This window comes from Pipra filicauda, unplaced genomic scaffold (assembly GCF_003945595.2).
Source record: "Pipra filicauda isolate LSUMZ 115617 unplaced genomic scaffold, ASM394559v2 scaffold316_size853178_pilon, whole genome shotgun sequence".
In the NCBI taxonomy this organism is placed as follows: Eukaryota; Metazoa; Chordata; class Aves; order Passeriformes; family Pipridae; genus Pipra; species Pipra filicauda.
Window position 1 is genome coordinate 412,320 of NW_024104439.1, and position 20,405 is coordinate 432,724.

At 36.8% G+C, this 20,405-nt stretch overlaps 1 protein-coding gene across 5 annotated transcripts in view; it reads right to left on the bottom strand.

The window, feature by feature from the left end:
* Nucleotides 1-5,723: 5,723 nt before the first annotated feature.
* The window catches only part of TAPT1 (transmembrane anterior posterior transformation 1), a 51,454-nt gene continuing 36,772 nt past the window's right edge, over nucleotides 5,724-20,405 (bottom strand). For all 5 annotated transcript variants that reach the window (XM_027729432.2, XM_027729431.2, XM_039383573.1 and 2 more), the window contains 7 exons: nucleotides 19,846-19,926; nucleotides 18,877-18,986; nucleotides 17,193-17,252; nucleotides 15,673-15,741; nucleotides 14,062-14,138; nucleotides 10,472-10,632; nucleotides 5,724-7,857 (listed from right to left, as the gene is read on the bottom strand). In XM_027729432.2, the coding sequence (XP_027585233.1) occupies nucleotides 7,628-7,857; nucleotides 10,472-10,632; nucleotides 14,062-14,138; nucleotides 15,673-15,741; nucleotides 17,193-17,252; nucleotides 18,877-18,986; nucleotides 19,846-19,926 (788 nt within the window). In that variant the 3' untranslated portion in view covers nucleotides 5,724-7,627. The remainder of the gene's footprint in view (nucleotides 7,858-10,471; nucleotides 10,633-14,061; nucleotides 14,139-15,672; nucleotides 15,742-17,192; nucleotides 17,253-18,876; nucleotides 18,987-19,845; nucleotides 19,927-20,405) is intronic.

A 20,405-nucleotide genomic window follows, 5' to 3' on the forward strand; every position in this document is an offset into this window, starting at 1 on the left:
CAGGATATGGTAGCTAAAAGGTGGCTCAGGCTCAGCTCAGCTGGGTTGGAAAGCATCAGCTGGAGTTCTGTGCTCAGGATGAGCATGGGACGTGCTCTCCAGACAAACAAAAGCTGAACTCATTGGGGTGGTTGAGCAAAGGAGCCTGAAGGGAAAGATGAAGCAGTCTCAGCTGCCAACGATGTAAGAGGAAAAGAGAGGGAGAGGCAAATGTCCAGGATGGACAAAAAGTAAGGAGGGTTGAATTTCAGTAAGAAAAAAACAGACAGTAGGAAGGTAACAACAGCATTTGCAGTGGTCATATTTACTGTTCAAGAAGGTTGTGGGATCTCTCTCATTTGAGATTGAGAAAGATGTTAAGCAAATGCCTATCAGGAGGTACATGAATTGGATGCTGCATTGGACAGGACCTGAGCTAAAATAAAGAGCTCTATCCAGCTTCTGATACCAAAGATTAGGCTTGATTAATAAGATTTAAAAATAAGTAAACTAGAAGTGAGTGCAGCAGTGAGTGCTAGAACAAAACAAGCAAGATACCACCTGAACAGCGCAGAGGACAAACCTCATCCCTGGCACCAAGCTGCTCTCCACTGCTCTTGTGGCAGGGAACCTGGCCACCTGTGCTGGACAAGCACCAACGCAGAGGAACAAGGAGGGAACTGCAGCAGAATGGAACCAGAAAGATCCAAATTTTGACACTGGCATCCCAGAACACTCTAGCTGCTCTAGCCTAGTGTACTGGACTGTCTTTCCCTGCTTCTTTACAAGCTGTGACTGCTGTGTGTATGTATGGCCTAATAAGGCAAGTAGCTTTGAAAGGTCCAGTGTGGAAGGGCTTGAGCCGCTGTACTTGTAGGATAACTCTGATGCCTCCTTTGCCTTCTACGAGGCACTGGCTGAAGCTTGGTGTTCTCATTCCCATCTCCCACAGCGTATGCCCGGTTGTTATATGCTCATACACAAACTCATCCCATTTTACATGGGGCAAGTGGAACAAGGCCCATCTGTCTTCTTCCTGTGCCAGTCAAGTAATGCCATCATCATCATCACCACAGCACCATCTCCCCTTCCCTGAGCACTCAGCTGTCAGCTTTGAGGTGCAATGATTCTCTCATGATGCAAGTGCACCATTTACTTACTACAACAGCAGGTCAAGTAGGAAAGTTCTGTGCCATGACAAAAAGGTACATTATTTACAGTTACAAAGGTGACCTTGACAAAGGCCTCAATTTTCTGCTCTGTTCTCTATGTTCAGTCTAAATTCAGGAGAGCCTGTCAGCATTCACATCAGGCCACAGCATCACCTTGGCACCCATGAGCAGAGGGGAACCATATCTGGCCAAATTCCTGAGCAGTGTAACAAAGGAGAGAAATTATCTGCTTTTATCAAGTGCCCAAGGCCAGCCCCTTTCCCCCTCCCCCCATCTCAGTGAGTCAAGGGGTTTGTTTTCATCTACATATTCACATCTTGCTCTACAAGCACTTCTTGTCTGGTATCAGAAAAAATGCTGCTCAAAGGAAGACCTTCCCCAAGTCCTGAGCACTTTCCTTTGCAGAGGCAACTACATCCTTTGAAGATCTGGTGTCCAGTCAGGGGAACCCAAAGCACCAAATAACCAGTGGTACAGCTGAATTCCATCCAGAGGCCCTTCAGTTGATTTGAAGGGGTTAGGCTGACAGGCAAAGTGACCAAATGGCAGAGCTTAGGAGCATGGAATAATGAAAAAAAGACTTTACCTTAATTTGTCCCTTTCACATAAACATACAAAAATGCATCTCTGGAAATGTGCACTCAAATGCATATTCCTCCTACTGTTTGTTACACTTCATGGATGAAGTTGTAAATTTGCAGAGGCTATTTGCAAAAATTCCATTTTTTCCCCCACTGTTATTTATCAGCCCCATCCTTCCTTCCTTTTCTCTTTTTTTTTTTTTTTCTAATAAATAAAACTGCATGTATATTCTTTGTGGATCACTAGCAACCATATAAGTGACACAGGCTTTAGAACCCCAATCTGCTGAGCATTACCCACAGTGGGCAGAAGAAAATGCCTGATTAATTCTTCTGCGAAAAGCATTATCCTGAACAATTTCTCTTCGAGACACTAGGAAAGACTTTCAAATGCTCCACAATATGCTAAACAGAATTAACAGGTTTCACGAGGCTTTTAGGCCACAGCTTTTTGTTACTTAGGGGGCTCTGGTTTATAGTTATGTACAGGTTAGATACACACGATACAAGAAGAAACTCATTTACCACAGCTCCTGCTGCCTTGGCTGTAGACAGAAAGTGGCTGATAGCTCTATTGCTGCCTTCAATAAGTGTCAAGTTCAAATCAAATCTGCAGGAAAATTTTGGTGACAGTCAGTCTGTCATCAGATTGTACTTGCTAGCATCAACTCACACACCCTCCTGTGTTAATTTGGTATGTCACTCCTGAGAATGTGCTGTCCAATGCTGGATTTTAAGTTTCATTTCCACACTTCTCAGTACATCAGAGGCATCACTTTCCAAGACTTCACAATTCCACTTACTTTAAACTGTCAGCATCAAACAAGTGATTCCTGAGCTACCTTGATACTTAATCTATTTTCAGGAACAGCAGATCAGGAGCCTACAAGATGGAGAGAAACATTTTACAAGGGCATGTAGTGACAGGACAAGGGGAAACAGCTTCAAACTGAAAAGAGGGCAAGTTTAGACTAGATATTAGGAAGAAATTCTTTACTGTGACGGTGGTGAGGCACTAGAACAGGCTATCCAGAGAAACTGTGGTTTGAGCCACCACACTACCCCATCCCTGGAAGTGTCCAAGGCCAGGTTGGATGTGGTTCTGAGTAACCTGGTCTAGTGGAAGGTGTCTCTACCCATGGCAGAGGGGCTGGAACTAGATGATATTTCAGGTCCCTTCCAACCCAAATAATTCAATGATTCTATGACATAATTGTATAAACATAGTCCCTATCTGTCAGGACTGGGCATCACAGGAACAGACTACTGCTGATATTGAAAGTAGTCAACAAACTGCACACAGATAGGAAGAACAACCAATATAAAACTTATTTTTAAAATAATAAACCAAAAATTGCTTTATTAAAATTATACTTACCTTGCAACATAGCTCTCATACCACCAATCTAAGATTAAAAAGTCATTTCTGATAAAAAAAATGTGAAAGTAATAAACAAAATATAATACATGCAATGTGTTTGCCTGTGCAATATAGGATTTATTTAGCAAAGTTTAAAATAGAACTGCATGAGTCAACCTAAAAAAAATAGAACTCAAGGTAGTGCTGCTGCAAACCCACATCTTTGTACTCACGAAGAATCGACCTGTCTCCCTCCCTCTCCCCCCAGTGCTCATTTCCTGCAGTCCAGCTGTCAGACAGAACTGCCTCCAATTTAGAGTGAAGCCTCGGCTCTGCCTGTTAGCATTGCTCTCCTAGACATGAGTGATGAATGGGAGAAATGACAGTCTACACAGCCTAAAGCAGCAGCTGTGAGGTACAGGTGGGCAGCGTAGTTACAACAAGGGCACATTCTGAAATCTGAGTTTACTTCATCACAAAAGTGATAAGAGTGTTTTGGTCAAAATTGAGAACTATTTTTAAAACCTATTGTAATTTTGGGTTTTTCTGTTTTTAAGAGCTCTGAGATTACTAAAGAGTGTTCTTTGGTGTTTATATATTTATGATCCCTCTTACAACTCCTCCATTGGCAACATGTTTTTCTAAACCAGAGTATACTGAAGTCCTAAAAAAAGTGTAACTAGGCTCAGGATTGGTAGGTATGGTCAATGAACATTACCATGCTCCTAGAGAAACACATATACAGAAATGATGCACCAGATGTTTTTTGACAGCCTTCAGAGTCTAAGCCTCTCATACCACTAAATGCAGAAAAATTTCCTTGTGATAAAGTTGGTCCCATTGCAGCCTCCTCTGCCAGCTGTTCAATACTTACACAAAGCTATTTGCTTCCCTGCAGTCAGCAAAATTAAGACAGTCCAAATTTCTAAGAAAGAGCACGTAAACTCTGAATAAACTTTAAGAGCAAACTTGTTTAGCACTCGTGAAGAGCTTTCTGAAGCTACGATTACCCAAGATGGACAGAGTTGATACAACTCCTAGTTTACTCAGGACGGAGTAGCCCAGTTTGTAAGACAAAATGTTGCAGCGTTTCAGGAGTTTCACAGAGTTTGAGTACATTTGTGCTATAATTAAGTTGCACTCATCCTTGCTTACCACCACCAAATAGATTTACAACTGTAGCCAACAACTGAGCTGGCACAGCAGCCACAACTAGGTAAATACTGGCTTTAACAAGTGACCTCATCAACTATGCTGACTCACAGAAACAAAATTCTAAACAAATGCTTAGAGTACAGAAAATTTTGCACCACAAAAATCAAGACAAAACTGAAAAGTTTCAACACACTCACTCTAAATTAAGAGGCAAGTAAATTAACAGCATGCTTGTCATTGTAAAACTACTTTGCTTGAGGGAAAATTCTGTTTGGCTGTTGAACATCTGAAAGGCTTCAAAAGATTAATTAAATAATCCTGTCAAAACAGTTGTTCCTTAATGCTCCCATAAAGAATAATACTAATTATGAATATATACTGTACTCAATGTGTGCATTTGGAATTAATTTGGCAACTGTGACTTCAGCTCAAATATCACTGCTTGACTAGATTTTAATTTTGGAGGGATTTATCAATTGAAGAACTCCACTTATTCACTACTTAACTTCAGATGCTTTTACACATATCAGTGTTAAGACAGGAGCTTTTCAAGAAAACCTGAATAAACAGTTGCATCTATAGATGAGAAATTTGGTGTTGCTGGGGTTTTATCGTTTGGTGGTTTGTTCCTCCTCAGCCACCTGTAGAGTTCTGAGAGGACCACCCAGGGCCAGAGAAGCCGCTGTGACCCTTCACTGCTAGATATCCAAGGAATGAATCCCTATAAATCACGAACAAAAACATGAGAACACTCAGAGAGCTTGCAGCAAGAGGAAACAATGATGTTTCATGCCTAGCTGATCCCCTATGAGGCTTCCAGAGTTTAAGGGGAAGTGTTGTGTTTGCAGTGCCCTCTACAACCAGTGCCTCGAGCACACCTTTGCACCATGGTGACCTGCAGGTCAATGAAGTTATGCCTACACAGCAGGCAGAGAGGTACCAGCTGTATCCCAAAGCCCAGCTTTAGACTGCTTTAGATCTGGGTACCACAATTCAACTGTCAAAACAAACCAACCAAGGCTCCCAGTCCCAGGAGGATCCAGGCCAGGACTCGGACCCAAGTGCAATCAGCCATTACCCTTCCACTGCTACCACCTTGTGCTCAGGGAAGGATTTGCCTGTGCTTATTCTGCATTGACATTTGTCTTTGCTGTGTAGGTGTAAGTAGACCAGCTGTAGTAACTGACTACACAAATTACAACTCCCCTAAGATACAGTATTTTTTCATTTACATGGTGTGTGCCCTTAAAAACCAAATTAATAATAGGTTGGCATCAAAAACTTCTTCCTACAAGTGGCATAAACCAACTGCTACAGAAATAGATTTGAAGTAAAGCCATTGATAACCCAGTTCTTATGCACATTTGTGTCCCACATTTGCAGGAATCTTACTTTATGGAAATCAGAATTTAATACATTAAATACATTGCAAGATCACCAACTCTGAATACTAAAAAAGAAATCTCAACGCTGTACTTTTCCTTTTTTAAACAAATATTACAAAATTGAATTTTATTGAGTTTCACACAAGATGCACTTATAAAATTGATACAGAATGTCATTCAACAGAAAAAAAATGAAAGCAATTTCAAGCTTTCTTTAGCAACTGCTGAATAATTATGAAGTAAGATACACCAAATTGACAGATAATCTTAATTTCAACGTGTGAACATCTCCAATTAGTATAAAATACATCAAAAATTAAAGAATTTCTAATTTGTCCACAGCACAAGTCCTCTTCTTTTTACTCTCATCCCTGATCAGTAACTACAGATTTTGGCCATTACTCCCACTACTCTTAATGGGAGAGGAGAGGCTGAAAGACTGCAGCAACAAGTTCCCACTGAGCAGACCACATTGCCTGTACTGCAGTTCTCATTGCCAAGTCTGCTCAGATACGTAACAACTCTGTCCAACTGCCTCCGTTTGCTGTATTACTGTAGTCCTGCAAGTTTCAGGGATTAGCACATACATTAAACTTTCAAATGTTCATACAGCAAATAAACTTGGGCTTTCCCACTCTGACAAGTTATGAAATTAGCAAAAAGCAAATTGTCTTCATTTGTCCAGCACTGAAGTACTTTTATGATACCTTTCCTTGAAAAGTGAAACTGGTGCTTACTTAAATGTCTGAAAGGCATAGGAAGCTAATGCTGTGTTTTAACAACATATGAAGAATTTATCATTAACTAAGGGGTCTCTTCTGATACAAGACTCCAGAGCCCAAGTTTTGAGCTCAAATTTAATCCATTCTTGTTCTGAGGATTCAAAACCGTCTTTTGTGAACTCTTTCACAACTGCATCTCACATCAGAAACTAAGATGCATTGTAATGCTTTATAGATCTACTGAAGTTTGACTACAACCAATCAATTAAATTAAGATGCATAATTCTGATTTGATTGTCAGTATTAGCTTTTACAAGCATGTTCTCAGGCAAGTTAATACACAGATGTCATTCTTCTAAGAGTCAAATGCAAAAGGCAGTTCTTTTCTGCTGTGTTAATGCCGTACATACAGTTCCAACATGACACTTCTTCGCTGCAGTTAACATTGCTGTTTCTAAACATTAGAAGTGTCCCTTTAAGATCTTTTCCCACAGCAACAAAAATTCCTCAGCTTTTAAAAGTAATTTTCTAAATAATTTGCCTTGCAGGACACACAACACATAAAATGGATATGCTTCATATTTGCCCAGTTAAGCAGAACCTTCATTACTGCGGTCTTTCCTTGGTGTTTAGTATTCAGATAAAATACTATGCAGTAAGTCTTTCACTTAAAGGCAAAATTTTATTCTGATTACAAGATTTTCAAGATACATCTTGAAAAGGTTTTTGTTGACAAGAATAACTATCTTGACTTACTGGTTTGTGTATGTGTTATGCACCAATGCTTTATGCGTTTGTTGATATAAGCACAAGTTTTGAATTCTGCTTGCAGATGTTTAATAAAACACGGTAACAGGATAGGCAAGCTTCTGGTCAAGTTGTCATACATTTCCAGGAATATCCTTACACTGGAGGAACCTTCATGAAAAACAGTGTTCTGGAAGCATGGTTTCATAACGCAGAACAGGATTATGTTTTTTTCCAGTCTGTTTTCCAGCAAAGTGATACTGCAGCTCTGCCACCAAGCTAGAGACTCACGATCCACCACATTTTCCAAGAGGCAAGCTAAAGATCACTTACTTGACCCGACCAGATACCAAGCCAAGTTACTTGTAGAAAGAAATTAATATTCTTTTTTGCCATTAATAATTTAAGTTTTTAAATAAATATTTATGTGCCTTTTGGCAACTGTCCATTCTGGTAGCATCTGCTGTCCCAACAGCTCAGTATCCTTAGCACATTGATTTAAAAAAAAAAAAACAAACAAACAATCTTAGTCAATTCTGTTTCCACAAATAGTAAACCTGTCTATCTCCAACAAGTCTTTCTTTGCAGACCTGTGTTTTAATTCTGAACTGTCTTGGCTTATATCTTTTTCTTCTCCATCAGGAGTCGTCAGAAATTGATCAGAATTGCTTGTTACAAGTAAAGATGGCGTACTGTCCTTCTGATGCACAGGCTGACTGGTAACTGATGTAGATCCGTTTTCATCTGTGGAAATTCCTGTTGGAACAGAAGACAATTACAAAGATAATCATGAGTTTAACATGGACATATTGATGCAATTTGTAACATCCAGATTCATGCAAAGCTATTCTAAAAAAGTGCACTGCATCAAATCAGCAGAAGCAAGAGAATGCTTTCTGGAAGCTACTACCTCTTATTCGCTTTACTGTAAGAGATTTTCTTTCCTAATTTAGTAAATGGATAGAAAGTTAATTCTACAGAAGTTCAAATAATGAGCAAGAGCATAAGCAGCAGAAGTTAGAGTATTTTTCTGGTTTACATGCTCATTTTTTTGGCTTAAGCAAAAAGATTTTTGAGAGTCGTGTGAATCACACAAATATTTTCTACTGAAATGAACAAAAGGAATCTCTGTGGCAGGAACTAGATGTGCCTAATCCTCTACATAAGTACAATAAACCTGCCTTCTCTAGGGATGGCTAATAAATGACTCATGCACTGCTACACACTTTATTAGCACTGGCTCTTAAAGCAGTGCTGTTAAAGATGTCTATTTTTATTCTTGCCTCTTACTTCAGTGGGACTGAACACTGGCTTCATTAACCTAAGATATTTGTAAGTAATATCCACGTATTGTTTCCATATTTTGTTAAAATTTTTAAAGAATTAAAATGCACGAGCAAATGACAAAGCAATATTTTTTTCTTATTTACTATCTCCTTGTAAAGACAGGTATTGTTTCTAAAGAAATCTGTAAACATCTGACTGATGTAGAGAGTACGGGAGACCAGCCCAAGGGAACCTTACTTGTCAGAATGGTAGAACTATCCAAATTACTACAAAAATTTATTTCTGTAGAACATCTGTTCACAGTGTACCAACTACTACTTAAAGGTACATGGATTATGCTCTACAGTCTTATGCAAGTTAAGGTAATAAACTTGCACTGAGAAAGGAGACAAGTAATGCTAATTGTAGAACTTGGTTACAAACATAAGTGTTTTCTAACTCATCATCAGCTGTCAGCTCACAAATGATTACCAGTAATTAGAACTTTCATCCTTCAAGAGCAAGTTTAAAATTTTATTCTTCAAAATTTTAACTGTTTCTGTGAACGAAATGGAAATCTTCAGAAAATAAGTTGACTTAAATTATAAGCTGGCAGAAAGGAGATGAGATTAATTCCTTTACTCTAATTCTAATAAGAGATGGGTTGAGCAACTGTATTGAAAAAAACCTGATGAGTGGGAGATAGAGATTAACTAAGATTGTAGACCCCAGTAGTAATAATGCAAATACACGAAAGCTGTGAAAGGTAAAATTATTCACATAATTGATTTCTAGTAAATAAAGAACTGTTAAAAAAGTATAAAATCCCAAAAAACTGTAAAGTCAAGCCTTTTAATCACCAATGCTCAGAATATTCTAAATAAAATCCGCAAAAGCTTTTTGGTTGCTACTTTTCGATCAAAATCTTTCCACGGGAAGAGGAAATAAACATCTCTGCTACTTCAGTTAAAAATAGTCTTCAGGATTTATATACTGTAAGTTTAAGGTTCAGTATAAAGTAAGTGCAACTTATTAAGTGTCATACCCAACTGTAGTGCTAAAACGTTTAATTAAAACATTATCATCATGATAGTCCTCCAATGAAATGCAAAAGACATTGACACCAATTCATATTACATTCTTTCATCATGAACGTAAAGCAATTCTATGAATTTCAAAATAAATGCCTGCACCAAGTTTCTGCCTGATGTGATTTGACACAGGTGAGATGTAGAGAATTAGGACTGAAACTGACAGATTCTTAACTCTCCTATTGCTGGCGAGACACTCCGACGACTAACAAGCACCTTGCATTTCAAGCTGGTCAGGTCCTTGGCAAGCAGTAGTGAACACAATAAAAGCCTCACTGTTAGGTTCTCTAGGGCTCTCATTGAGCTTTTCATAGAGGAAGATACAATCCAATTCAGTTGACTGGAACAATGAAGGTTTCTATTTCCTTCTTTAATGTGTCACACAAGTACAATAATGCCACATTTCCATTATATATTAACCGCTAATGCTGACAACCTGTAAGAGAAAACTGCACTGCACAGACTTGAAATAAAGTTAGTAGAGACTTGTTGAAATTCTTATTTGGATTTCATAAAGCTTTTCATTAATTTTTTCATGACAACTACAATTAATTATACCTAATTATACCTATGCCTGAACCTACCATGTTTGACATTCATTTCCATCAGAAATACATAGATTGCTAACTAAACTTAAGCACTGCCACAGCTGATGTGTAAATATTTACTTATTTGTGCAGTGACAGGGCAGAGGGGTTTGGACTACGTGTTCTGAAAGGTCCCTTCCAACTCCAAACATTCTATAATTATGATTTTCAAACAACAGCCTGCCACTGTTCCTTTGTTTCTATCACCTTTGTTTTTATCCATGTGTAAGGGTGGGATCTTATCAGAGATAGGAGTATTTATTACCAAAAGAAGATGTATGAACTAAAAGCAATAAATTCTATTACATTTACCGACTTATGTTCACAGCTGTGATATGGTACAATTAAGGTCCAGCAAGAGGGTGAATTTGCAGCATTTAATCTGAAAAAAATTTACTGAAAACGAACCAAGGCAATTAACCTTACCTTGGGTAGATTTAAACGTGCTTTGTTGTTTGCCAGCTGTCTTCCCTGGGGTTGCAGTCAGGACAGGATTGAATAATTTCTCCTCCATTTTTGCTTCCTTTACATATTGACATGATTTCCCCAGCAATACAATACTGTTAAGGACTTTGAGAGATATTAGCCTGAAAAAAATTGTTTACATATTTGCATTAGCATATTAAAATAATTGCATATTATTCATACTGCAATTACTTATATGAAAATAATTGCATATAGTTAGTGCTGTCTTAGAAGGATTAGCTAACAAATTAAATCCTCTCAATAGCAAGATCAAAAGGTAATTTCCTTTTCCTAACAATTTATTTCAGATTCAATGCTTAATTTTTTTTCCCTCCAGAAAGCATCTAGAGAAAAACACCAAATTTTATCATTTAACTAAAGGACTACAGGGACAATTCAGCAGCCATTTAAGACATCAAACATTTAAACACAGTAGGAAAAAGGGCCCTCAACAGTCAGACTTAAATGCACTACTCTTAGAACTGTAGCCATAAGTGTGCTCAGCCAAGGATCACTTGTCGACTTTGAACCACAGGACAGCAAATATAGAATAAGGTTGGAAAAGACCTCCAAGATCATTGAGTCCAACCATTAACCCAGCACTGCCAAGTCCAATATCTAGCTTTCACAAATTACAGGCTAATTGTAATAAGTCCTTTTTCACATCACAGAAGACAGAGCATAAAACTCAACAAATCCAAAGTAGCAGCACTGCATTAACCATCACAGCACAATCCAGCTGGTGGCAGACTCCTTTTCTACTATCACTAATTTGCAGCACAGACTTTGGCAAACTACTGAATCCCTTTTACATCTGTCTTTTCATTTGAAGAACAGGAAGGTCTCATCTACCACCAAGTGCTTTTAGATTTACCACTCAAATAAGCCTTGTAATATCTAAGTTCCATTACTAGCTAACACACGACTCACAGACCAATGTCCACTGCAGTGAGTGAAGGTTCACTGCAGAACAACAAGGAAACAATGATCTATTCTCTGTAGGATGAATGAAACACTCTGTAGGCAAATCAAGCTATGTAACAACAGTGAACCAAATGTAGACTCTAAATTCATTCTCCACTCTCTGAAAAGTCTGTTTATTATGTACATCACTAACAGACTAAAAAGCCAACTTGGAGTGAACATTCACAGACCCATGGAGCAGGTCTAACTGCTTAATCATAAAGTAACCCAACCACACTTCAGCAGCAGCTTCACTCTCTCTCACTGCATTAATGTAATCAGAACTTGTCAGACACAAAAACACTTTTAAGGGAATTTTATGCAATACATTTACTTGTAGAAGAAATTTAGAGAAATGGAGGAATGAGCAGAGCACACAACTTTCAGTACTCTGAAGAAAGTGACATTTTAGTATCCAAGCAACCACAAAGAAAACATAATTTTATAGAAGTTGAAAGCTGTGCTTCTCTACAATTGTATTAGATTATTGGGACAGATTTTACTTCAGAGAGTTGAGAAGCTCTCCATAGAGGTGTTTTTCTTACACTTCTTATGTAACATGTTTTTGTTCTGAGAGTAGGTTTTTACAGCATGATTTGTCTCTGATTTAATGAGATCAGAAGTTGAAAAGGCCATAAATCAACACTTTACTGTATCAGTTCCTCCTGGAAAATTATGCAAGTGTTTCTAGCAATTTTCCTTCATTCTATTCTGCCAGCCCACCCCAGGCTCAAATTTCTAACAACAATATAAGTTTGTAGTTGTTCAAAATTCTAGAAAAAGAAAACTCAAGTTTCATATGCTGGGCAAGACTTTAATATTATAACTTACAGTACTACAGTTGTTAATTATCAATACGAAACAAATTACAGGCTCAATCCTTTGCCCAGTTAACTGTTTCAGATTTTATCACGTCATTTCTCACATATCTATGCTATACTAATTTGATGAAAAGCTGAAATTTATGTTCATAACACAAAATACTTGAAAGATCCAAGAGGTAAGTTAGCTCCAAATCTGACTTCATGGCAGAAGTAAAACTCTGTTCTCATTTTTCAACAAGGACAAAATAGACCAAAATGTATTTATTCTTGTGACCTATGCCTTCAAGGAGCAGCATTTAATACTTCATGTTAAACACTTTATTTCTTCCTGCCCTCCATTCTCCAAGCCACAGCAACAGCAAAAAATCCAGGACTGGGCTGCAGCAGTGGAATGGTAGAGGTAGGAAAATATTACATAAGTTGGGAAAAAGGAGAAACCAGTGTGCAGAATGAAAGTGCTGAGCTTGGTATACCAGCTTGAATGTGATGATTAGGGGCTAGTGCTTTCAGTTACATAGAGCTGGCTTTAGGGAGAACACAGGCACAGCATGTAGTATGCTGGGGAAGAAATCAAAGTATGGTGCAAAGGAATGTGGCTGAAATTTTAATATTTGGTCTATATGCAATATCTCAAAGCCCTAGTTTGTCTGACACTAAAAAGGTGTGTCCCTACACTGATGTGGACTAGACACATCTGATCAAGTGCTACTTTTTTTTTGCAGATAAAGGTCAGATTAGAGATAAGAGTCTACCTATTAATGAAAAATGTGCAGAAATCTTGTTCTTTTCATAAGCTATTGTAAAACAGTAGTCTCCTCTCTTCCCATATACCTGCAGAACCACTCCCCCAGACCGAGAAGTCTTTCACTTCCCAAGCCTTGCTGCCTTCAATTATAAGCACAACTTGGTAGGACACTGGAAGAGATATTCCCACAATAACGCAGGGCAGGTTCTTTGTAGCAACTTGAATCACTTAATTCTTTATGATTAATTTTAGGATGATTCCCATATGTATCAGTACTGAGAGACAACAAACACTGACAGTTTTCCTAGAAACTGGCCATCCTCATGCAGTCTACAGCAAGTGCCTTGAGACAGGCAAACTAGATTGCATTTAAAGTACAACTATGTGTATCTCAGAAGTACATACCGACTGGTGAGAAGCTAAAGATAACACAAGTATAAATGGACTGGGCAGCAAAGGGATACTTGCAAAGCATTGGTTTTGGAAAACAAATTGCCACAGGACATTATATTCCTTAACTGAGATTACTTATTAACCTCACCCTTCCCAGACAGGTGAGCCTTGCATTTATTTTTTTTTTCAGCAGTTTCCTAACACAAAGTAAACCTTGCATTTAATTACCAGAGAGAAAAATTCACAGTCTGTTCAGAGCACTTAAACTGCTTATTTTTGTTGTCTTATTGAATTTTTTCACAGAAAGCTTTATTCCTTAGAACTCAATTTTCCTCTTTACACAGAAGTATGGTGTTTGTCTGTTATAAATTCTCAGAATGGTTTTTCCATTAGTTATTTTCATTAATGAAGTTACTTATTGAGGGCTATAATCCCTCAATGCAGTTACAGTATTTAGGGATAAATCGGCACTCTTAATTTCAGATTATGAGCATAAGGGTTTTACATTTATGTCCTACTGAACATAAACTATGTTTACAATGATATCTAGAAGTGTCAACAGAAACTTCTTTCATATATCTGATCAAATAATGGTGAATACTTTTCAGTTGTATGCATTTACTTACCCACAGTAGAACAGCACAACACAAACATAAGCTAGGACTCCTTGTACTTTTATTGAGCTTGTTACGACTCTTATGAGCTGTTTTAAGAATAAAGGTTAATCAGTTAAAACTTAGCACACAGTTATAAACAGAACATCATGACAGACATTTCTTATTTGGTAAATTCAAGAAAAAGTAGAAATATTTACATTAACAGAAATTTATTCTAATGTTCTCTGTGGTAGTACCAACTATTCAAGATTATGGGTTGAATAAGTATTATACTGCTTTGCCAAAACTGGAGTCTGATAACATTTCCTTCACCACTGACTTTCAAGTAAAATAAGTGAAAAAAGTCTCCAAAACTCAAGGGCTGGAAGGCGAGTTAACAAATTTTGAGGAAAATATCAAGAGATTCTGATGCAGCAAAACAGAATCAGTGTTTTGCACCAAGCTAACCTTATGAATACAAAACTGCTTTGTGGACTAGGCATATGACTCTCAAGTTTCACTAACAAATGATCCTGAAACCCCAGTTTTATTTCAGTAGTTCACAGTTAGGGTTTCAAGTTAGCAAAGCACTTAATTTTATTTTAAACCTATTAGTCTCCAGCATATCATATCATGCCAGAACACAAATAACTGGAAAAAAGCATTTCAATTAAATTCTGTCGGGATGTACTTTACCTCATTATAAAAAAAATAATGATTAGGATCATAGTTGTTTGTGGGCTTTTTTGTGTTGCTTCTTTTTGGGGTTTTGTTGGTTTAGTTCTGATTTGATTTTTTGTTTGTTTTAAATCCTGAGTACAAACCTACATAAAGCCTGTCAACAGTATTTCCCCCATCTCAATGGGAGAACGTTATATTTAAGTTAATTCATATTGATATTCTTCCAGGAAAATTGTGAATTAGCATATTTGCTGGCAAAACAAGTACACATTCCCAGCATTATGATAACTACTGCTTATCTACATGTGTGTATAGGGAAAATTAGAGCAGCTATTTACAGAAAACATTCTCCAATAGTTAATTCAAGACAGACAGCATGTGGACAAAGTTCCATTAATGAAGTGATTCATTTTACAGCAGCATGTACAAGTAACAGTCAACTATTTCAGAATGATGTATTCTACAACAGCTCAAAAGCTCAGTGCCCCATATAAAAGAATATTTAGTCATTAAGCATGCCATCACGGGGACAACCACAAGGACTACTATGAAAAACCTAAATAAACTGCTGCACTACTGCTAACCTTCTGGCAACCAGCTGCTTTGACTATTCCAAATGAATGAACAGGATAACTGCCAAAAGTAATATATGTTTAATAAACACAGATGTAGTTTAATTCCACTAGTACAATTCAAATTCTTACAAATTCTACCAAATTAATATATATTCGATTTTCTACGAAAGGTATTCTATGTTCTAAGAACCAGTAATGCATTTGTGAAGTCATAAGTAGTATGTGATAGAGGTTATACTGAATGCTAACTCAACCGTCCAGCATCATTTCAGTTCCTTAACATGATAATTTCATCCTCAAAACATCCAGTCAGCTATCTCAGAGTCTCATAGTCTCAAAAGTGAGATCTTATTGACAGAAGACTGATAGGAAAGATACAACTTACTAAAACAGCAAGTGGAAGAGGAATGAAACCCATTCTTCTGGAAACTGAATCACTATAATCCGTATATGCCTAGGAAAAAAAGAGGAAGAATAATGAACTACTTATGCAAAGGAATGAGCTTATTTTAGCTTGGCACACCCTCTAGATAAGAATAAAGATCTGTTAACAAACACTATACTGGCATAAAGTGTACCTATTCACATTTTGGAATTCAAACGGAGATAGCTGTACTCTCAGACAAAAATGTGATACTGCCATGACCAGTAAGATTAGCTTCAGTGCTCTCAATCAAGAGAAACTGGAGTATAATACAAATCCCTAAATCGAGAGCAATTAGGATACTGAATCCAAAGGCACTGTGATATTTTATCTGTACATTATTAGTAGCTTAGAGATCTTTTTGTATTAATTTGACTGATCCTCAAATAGTCTACAGAAAAAACTGTAACAGGGATAAAAGAACAATTATCCGCCACACTAGCAATTTAAACTATTTGACAAACATCTATAATTAGCCTTAAGATAATTGTGTTAAAATAATTTTGAAAATGTGTTTACATTTGAACACTCAAAACAGTTTGCATGACAGCTTGCCTGCAGTACTGAACATCGCACCAGAGGTTAGTGCCTAAATGATACTACTTCACTTCCCACAGAGGATCCTTAGAAAAAGTAATAGAGTTATCAAAACTAAAAAACTTGGGTTTTTTACTATTACCAAATTATTAATAATTAATTATTTGTAACTGAAGATGCCTAACTTCTTTATGAGGTTTAACTACTTCATTCCTCACAACAGCCCTAGAAACATACCCAAGAAAACTACAGAAATTATTGTAATAAAGTTCATTTAACAGTTAAAGCATGTATCTACAGCGCTGATGAGTGGAACCCTAACCAGTGAACCCTAACGAGCCCTCCTCCAGGAAAGGTGTGCTGTAAATAGTCTTCTAAAAAATTGTACTAAATAAAAACACAAGTGGTCTGTGTGTTCTATAAATACCCATGCCATAACAGTAGCATTCATGGTGCAAACATCCCTATACATCTGTGCACATTCTCTGTGAAGAAACAGAAAGTCCTAATGAATCCTGTTAGGGATTCAGTTAAAACTGTGTTTTAACCCAACACAGTTAAAATACTGTGAAAAGAACAGGAATCTAAAATTATCTCAAGAACATCCGGTTAAGCTTGCTTACTTTTCATGTATCTCAAAAAGGTTATGTTACAATCATCACAAAAAGGATGTTACAATCATCTGCTTAGTATAAGTGTATTTGGAAGAGACTTCTCAACAATATATTAAATAAAGCCTGAACTGACCTGAACAACCAGACAAAAATAATAATATAAACCACAAGGAAATATTCGTTCTCTCTTATTAAAAAAAAGCAGAGTAGAATTTCAGCAGTGTAGGAATGTAATAGTACTGTACATATTTCTTTAGTATTTTTTCCAATATCCCCCCCTAACAACTATGTTAGTTAATACAAGAAAGTTCCTTTTATTTTCAGGCTTACATTTTTCTGTCGGCTGCTAACAAGGTCAAATGCAAGACTGGCTCTGTATTCACTGTAGACCTGGAAAACATCCAGCACATCAGATGTGTGATTAATTTGTTACCACACTTTATAAAAGCAACACAGCTATTAATAAAATATTTCCATAGAATATTATAAACTCAAGTTTATAATAAAAAAAGTCAAAAGTTTATAAATAAAAAGTCAAAGCCATTTTTTCTGAGGTCTGACTGCACCCTTCAAGAGATGAGCCTCTATTCCGGCAATAAAGCACCTTGCATATACATACAACAAACAAACAACACTATGTTTTTGGAACTGAATGAGGTTTTATAAAGGTAATGAATTTCAGGCTCATCAGAAATACAAAATAAGACAAATCACATTTACTTTTTTTCCCCCTCACAGTTCATAATTGGTTTTAAGCTATGGGAAAGCTAGCGCTACCATCAAATTAAACAAATGAGAGAGTTTTCTTATGCACCAAGCAAGTGAACCCACAAAAAAAGCAAATTGCATCAGAAGATGAAGTTTTTCCTTCTCTTTAAATTTTAACAGTTCTGCAAATTAAGACAGAAAAGTGTCTATTCTAAGGATAAGTGGCAGGACAACTTGCACTGCAGGTGTTAAAAATTCTGGAAAAAGTCTGACCTAGCAACCATAAATCTTTAGAACTTCATACAAAAAGATGTTTGTTAAATAAACCTTGCAAAATTGCCAGTCACTACCCCCATCCTCCAGCTGTTTCAGCACTCTGAAGCATGCTACATTTTTGGCTATCATGACTTCATTACTGCTCTTTTCCACACTCTCTATATGAAAGTAGGGCATGCATAAATGCCTCTGGCATAAGGGAGCTTATTAAGTGCATCTATTACACTTGTTTCTCTACTGCACAATGCAGTTACTTTAGAGCTGTTGAAAAAGACAGCACTCCACAAGTTTTGATCTCATTTCCTGAAAAGTGGTTTTAATAGTGAAAAGACACTAACTCACATCTTCACAAATTTATCAAGTGCATCTGAATTCACACAATGTGGAAGACAAATGGCCAATGTATCACGCTGCAACACACAAGAAGTAACCTCATCCACTGCTTTAAAAGAGGGACTGGATAATATATGCGGCCCAAGAAATTTCAGGAGTGGGAAACTAACATAACCTACTTCATATTAGTGCCCCAGGGACAGTGGGAAAAAAATATCTGATTTCAGATTCCATTTTTAACACACATGCAAGAGCACAGTTAAAATAGCCTAACAAGGTCTGTTTTTCCAAAAGCCCGAATTTTAACCTACAAACTATTTTGTTAGGAAATGGTACAAGCTCTGTCTAGACTGCAGAACAAGCAACCTTCCATCAATTTAACTAATGATCACTTCACAAAAGGATCTGCCAGTTATGTGAATTGTAGCTATTATGTGAGCTGTTACACAACACTTGCAATAATTTATGGATCTGGAACTACTAATTTAGAAGCAGAGGTGTTACTTACCCATTTAAAAGATCCTCAGAAGTATATTGTATCAGAAAATCACCAAGATTTTCCAAATTATATGTTATATATGAAAATAACTATTTTTACACTTTCTGCACTGGAAAAAATTTTAATACTTAAAAAAAAATATTAGGAAAATAAACTACAACTTAAAAGAGCACTCAGCATTCCAAATAGGATACCTACATCTGCTGTGATGTCATTGAATTTTGTTATAAAGGCATGTTTCACAATATCCACCGCAATTTCTGAAGCAACCACCATGCAAACATCCGGGAACAACACCCAAAGATGATCTGTAGGTTGGGAAGAAACATGTTAGGCCATTTAATTTAATGCCAGGATACAAAATAAAGATTATAACACTTCTGCTCAACTGCAAAAAATCTTCAAGAGTCTGAGAGTTCATGACTTTACATCACCACTCAGCACATAGTGTGCATCTTCCTTATTCCATCACTGTTCTAGAAACTTATCAGTACTATACAATCTCACCACAGTTAGGATAAGGTTCCAAAGTCTTTACTTTGTAAGGCTTTATCTCTATTAGGAAAAAACCCTTTGCAAATACTAGATAGTACAGGTTCAGTACTAAGGAATAGGCAGAGCACCTGCAGTTTTTGACGCTACAATTTAGGTAGACTGGTAACATTAAAGCAAAATACACCACATAGATGAGGCTCAAAATTATTAAAGCAATGTTTTAATAAAATAAAAATCAATATTTTACTCAATATTTATTCAATATGGTATTAAAATCCTAAGTATAATCAATATTAAATTAAGAATGGTATTTTTAACATCTTTATCAAATTCCAGCCTCACAAAATAACATTTTCTAGGGAATCTTTCATTTTCTGTGTACCCCAAGGAAAGGAAAGGGCAGGGAAGAAATCATTCCAGACACTACGTGAAATATAACTATGCACGTTTATGGCATAATGACATATACTTCTAGCAGAGGATAGAGTCACTCTTAAAAGAATGTCAGAAATAGAAAAATGAGAATCTAAGGTATTTGAAAAAATTAAGAATCCTTAATTAAATGTTTTAGTTACCTTTATCTTTCAGATTAAGGAAAGAAGCAAGAGATACAGTTGCTGATTGGACAGGAATTTGTCATGTTTTATTTAATTTTTCTACTAGTTTACTCACCTGGATTCCATGAGAACTGTTCCATATTCCTTAGACATACAATTAGTAGCAGCACGTAATTGGTGAACCTCTCCTTTATATCTAGATAAAAAAAAAAAACCTGTCAACTCCAAAGAAACATTTGCTTGCATACACAGGTATCTACTCATTCTGAGGTTCTATAATTTATTCATTTTTGGGTTAGATAATCTTTTCCACAAATTATTTAACCAGCTGGGAACGACACCACAGACAGGATTTCTGCAGCAGGCTGTGGTCTGGTCTGTCCGATGCTGCCTCACCTCAGGGTTCCAAGCAGCAGAGGGGACTTAAGTCATGACTTACTATCACCTTTTCCAATATGTTAATAAAATAATCATCTTTCTCGATAAAATTTGTGCTTTCCTTCTGGGACTCAAAAAGAACCAGCACCTCCTGGTACAAAAATGAAGACAATATACCCATCTGTCTTTTCAAGGTATTAGCAAGGTGCATTTCATTTTCTACAGAATGTGGATATCCAAATTGCTATACACTGGGTTCAGTAATAGGAAGAAAAAAAGTGTTTCAAGACTATTATG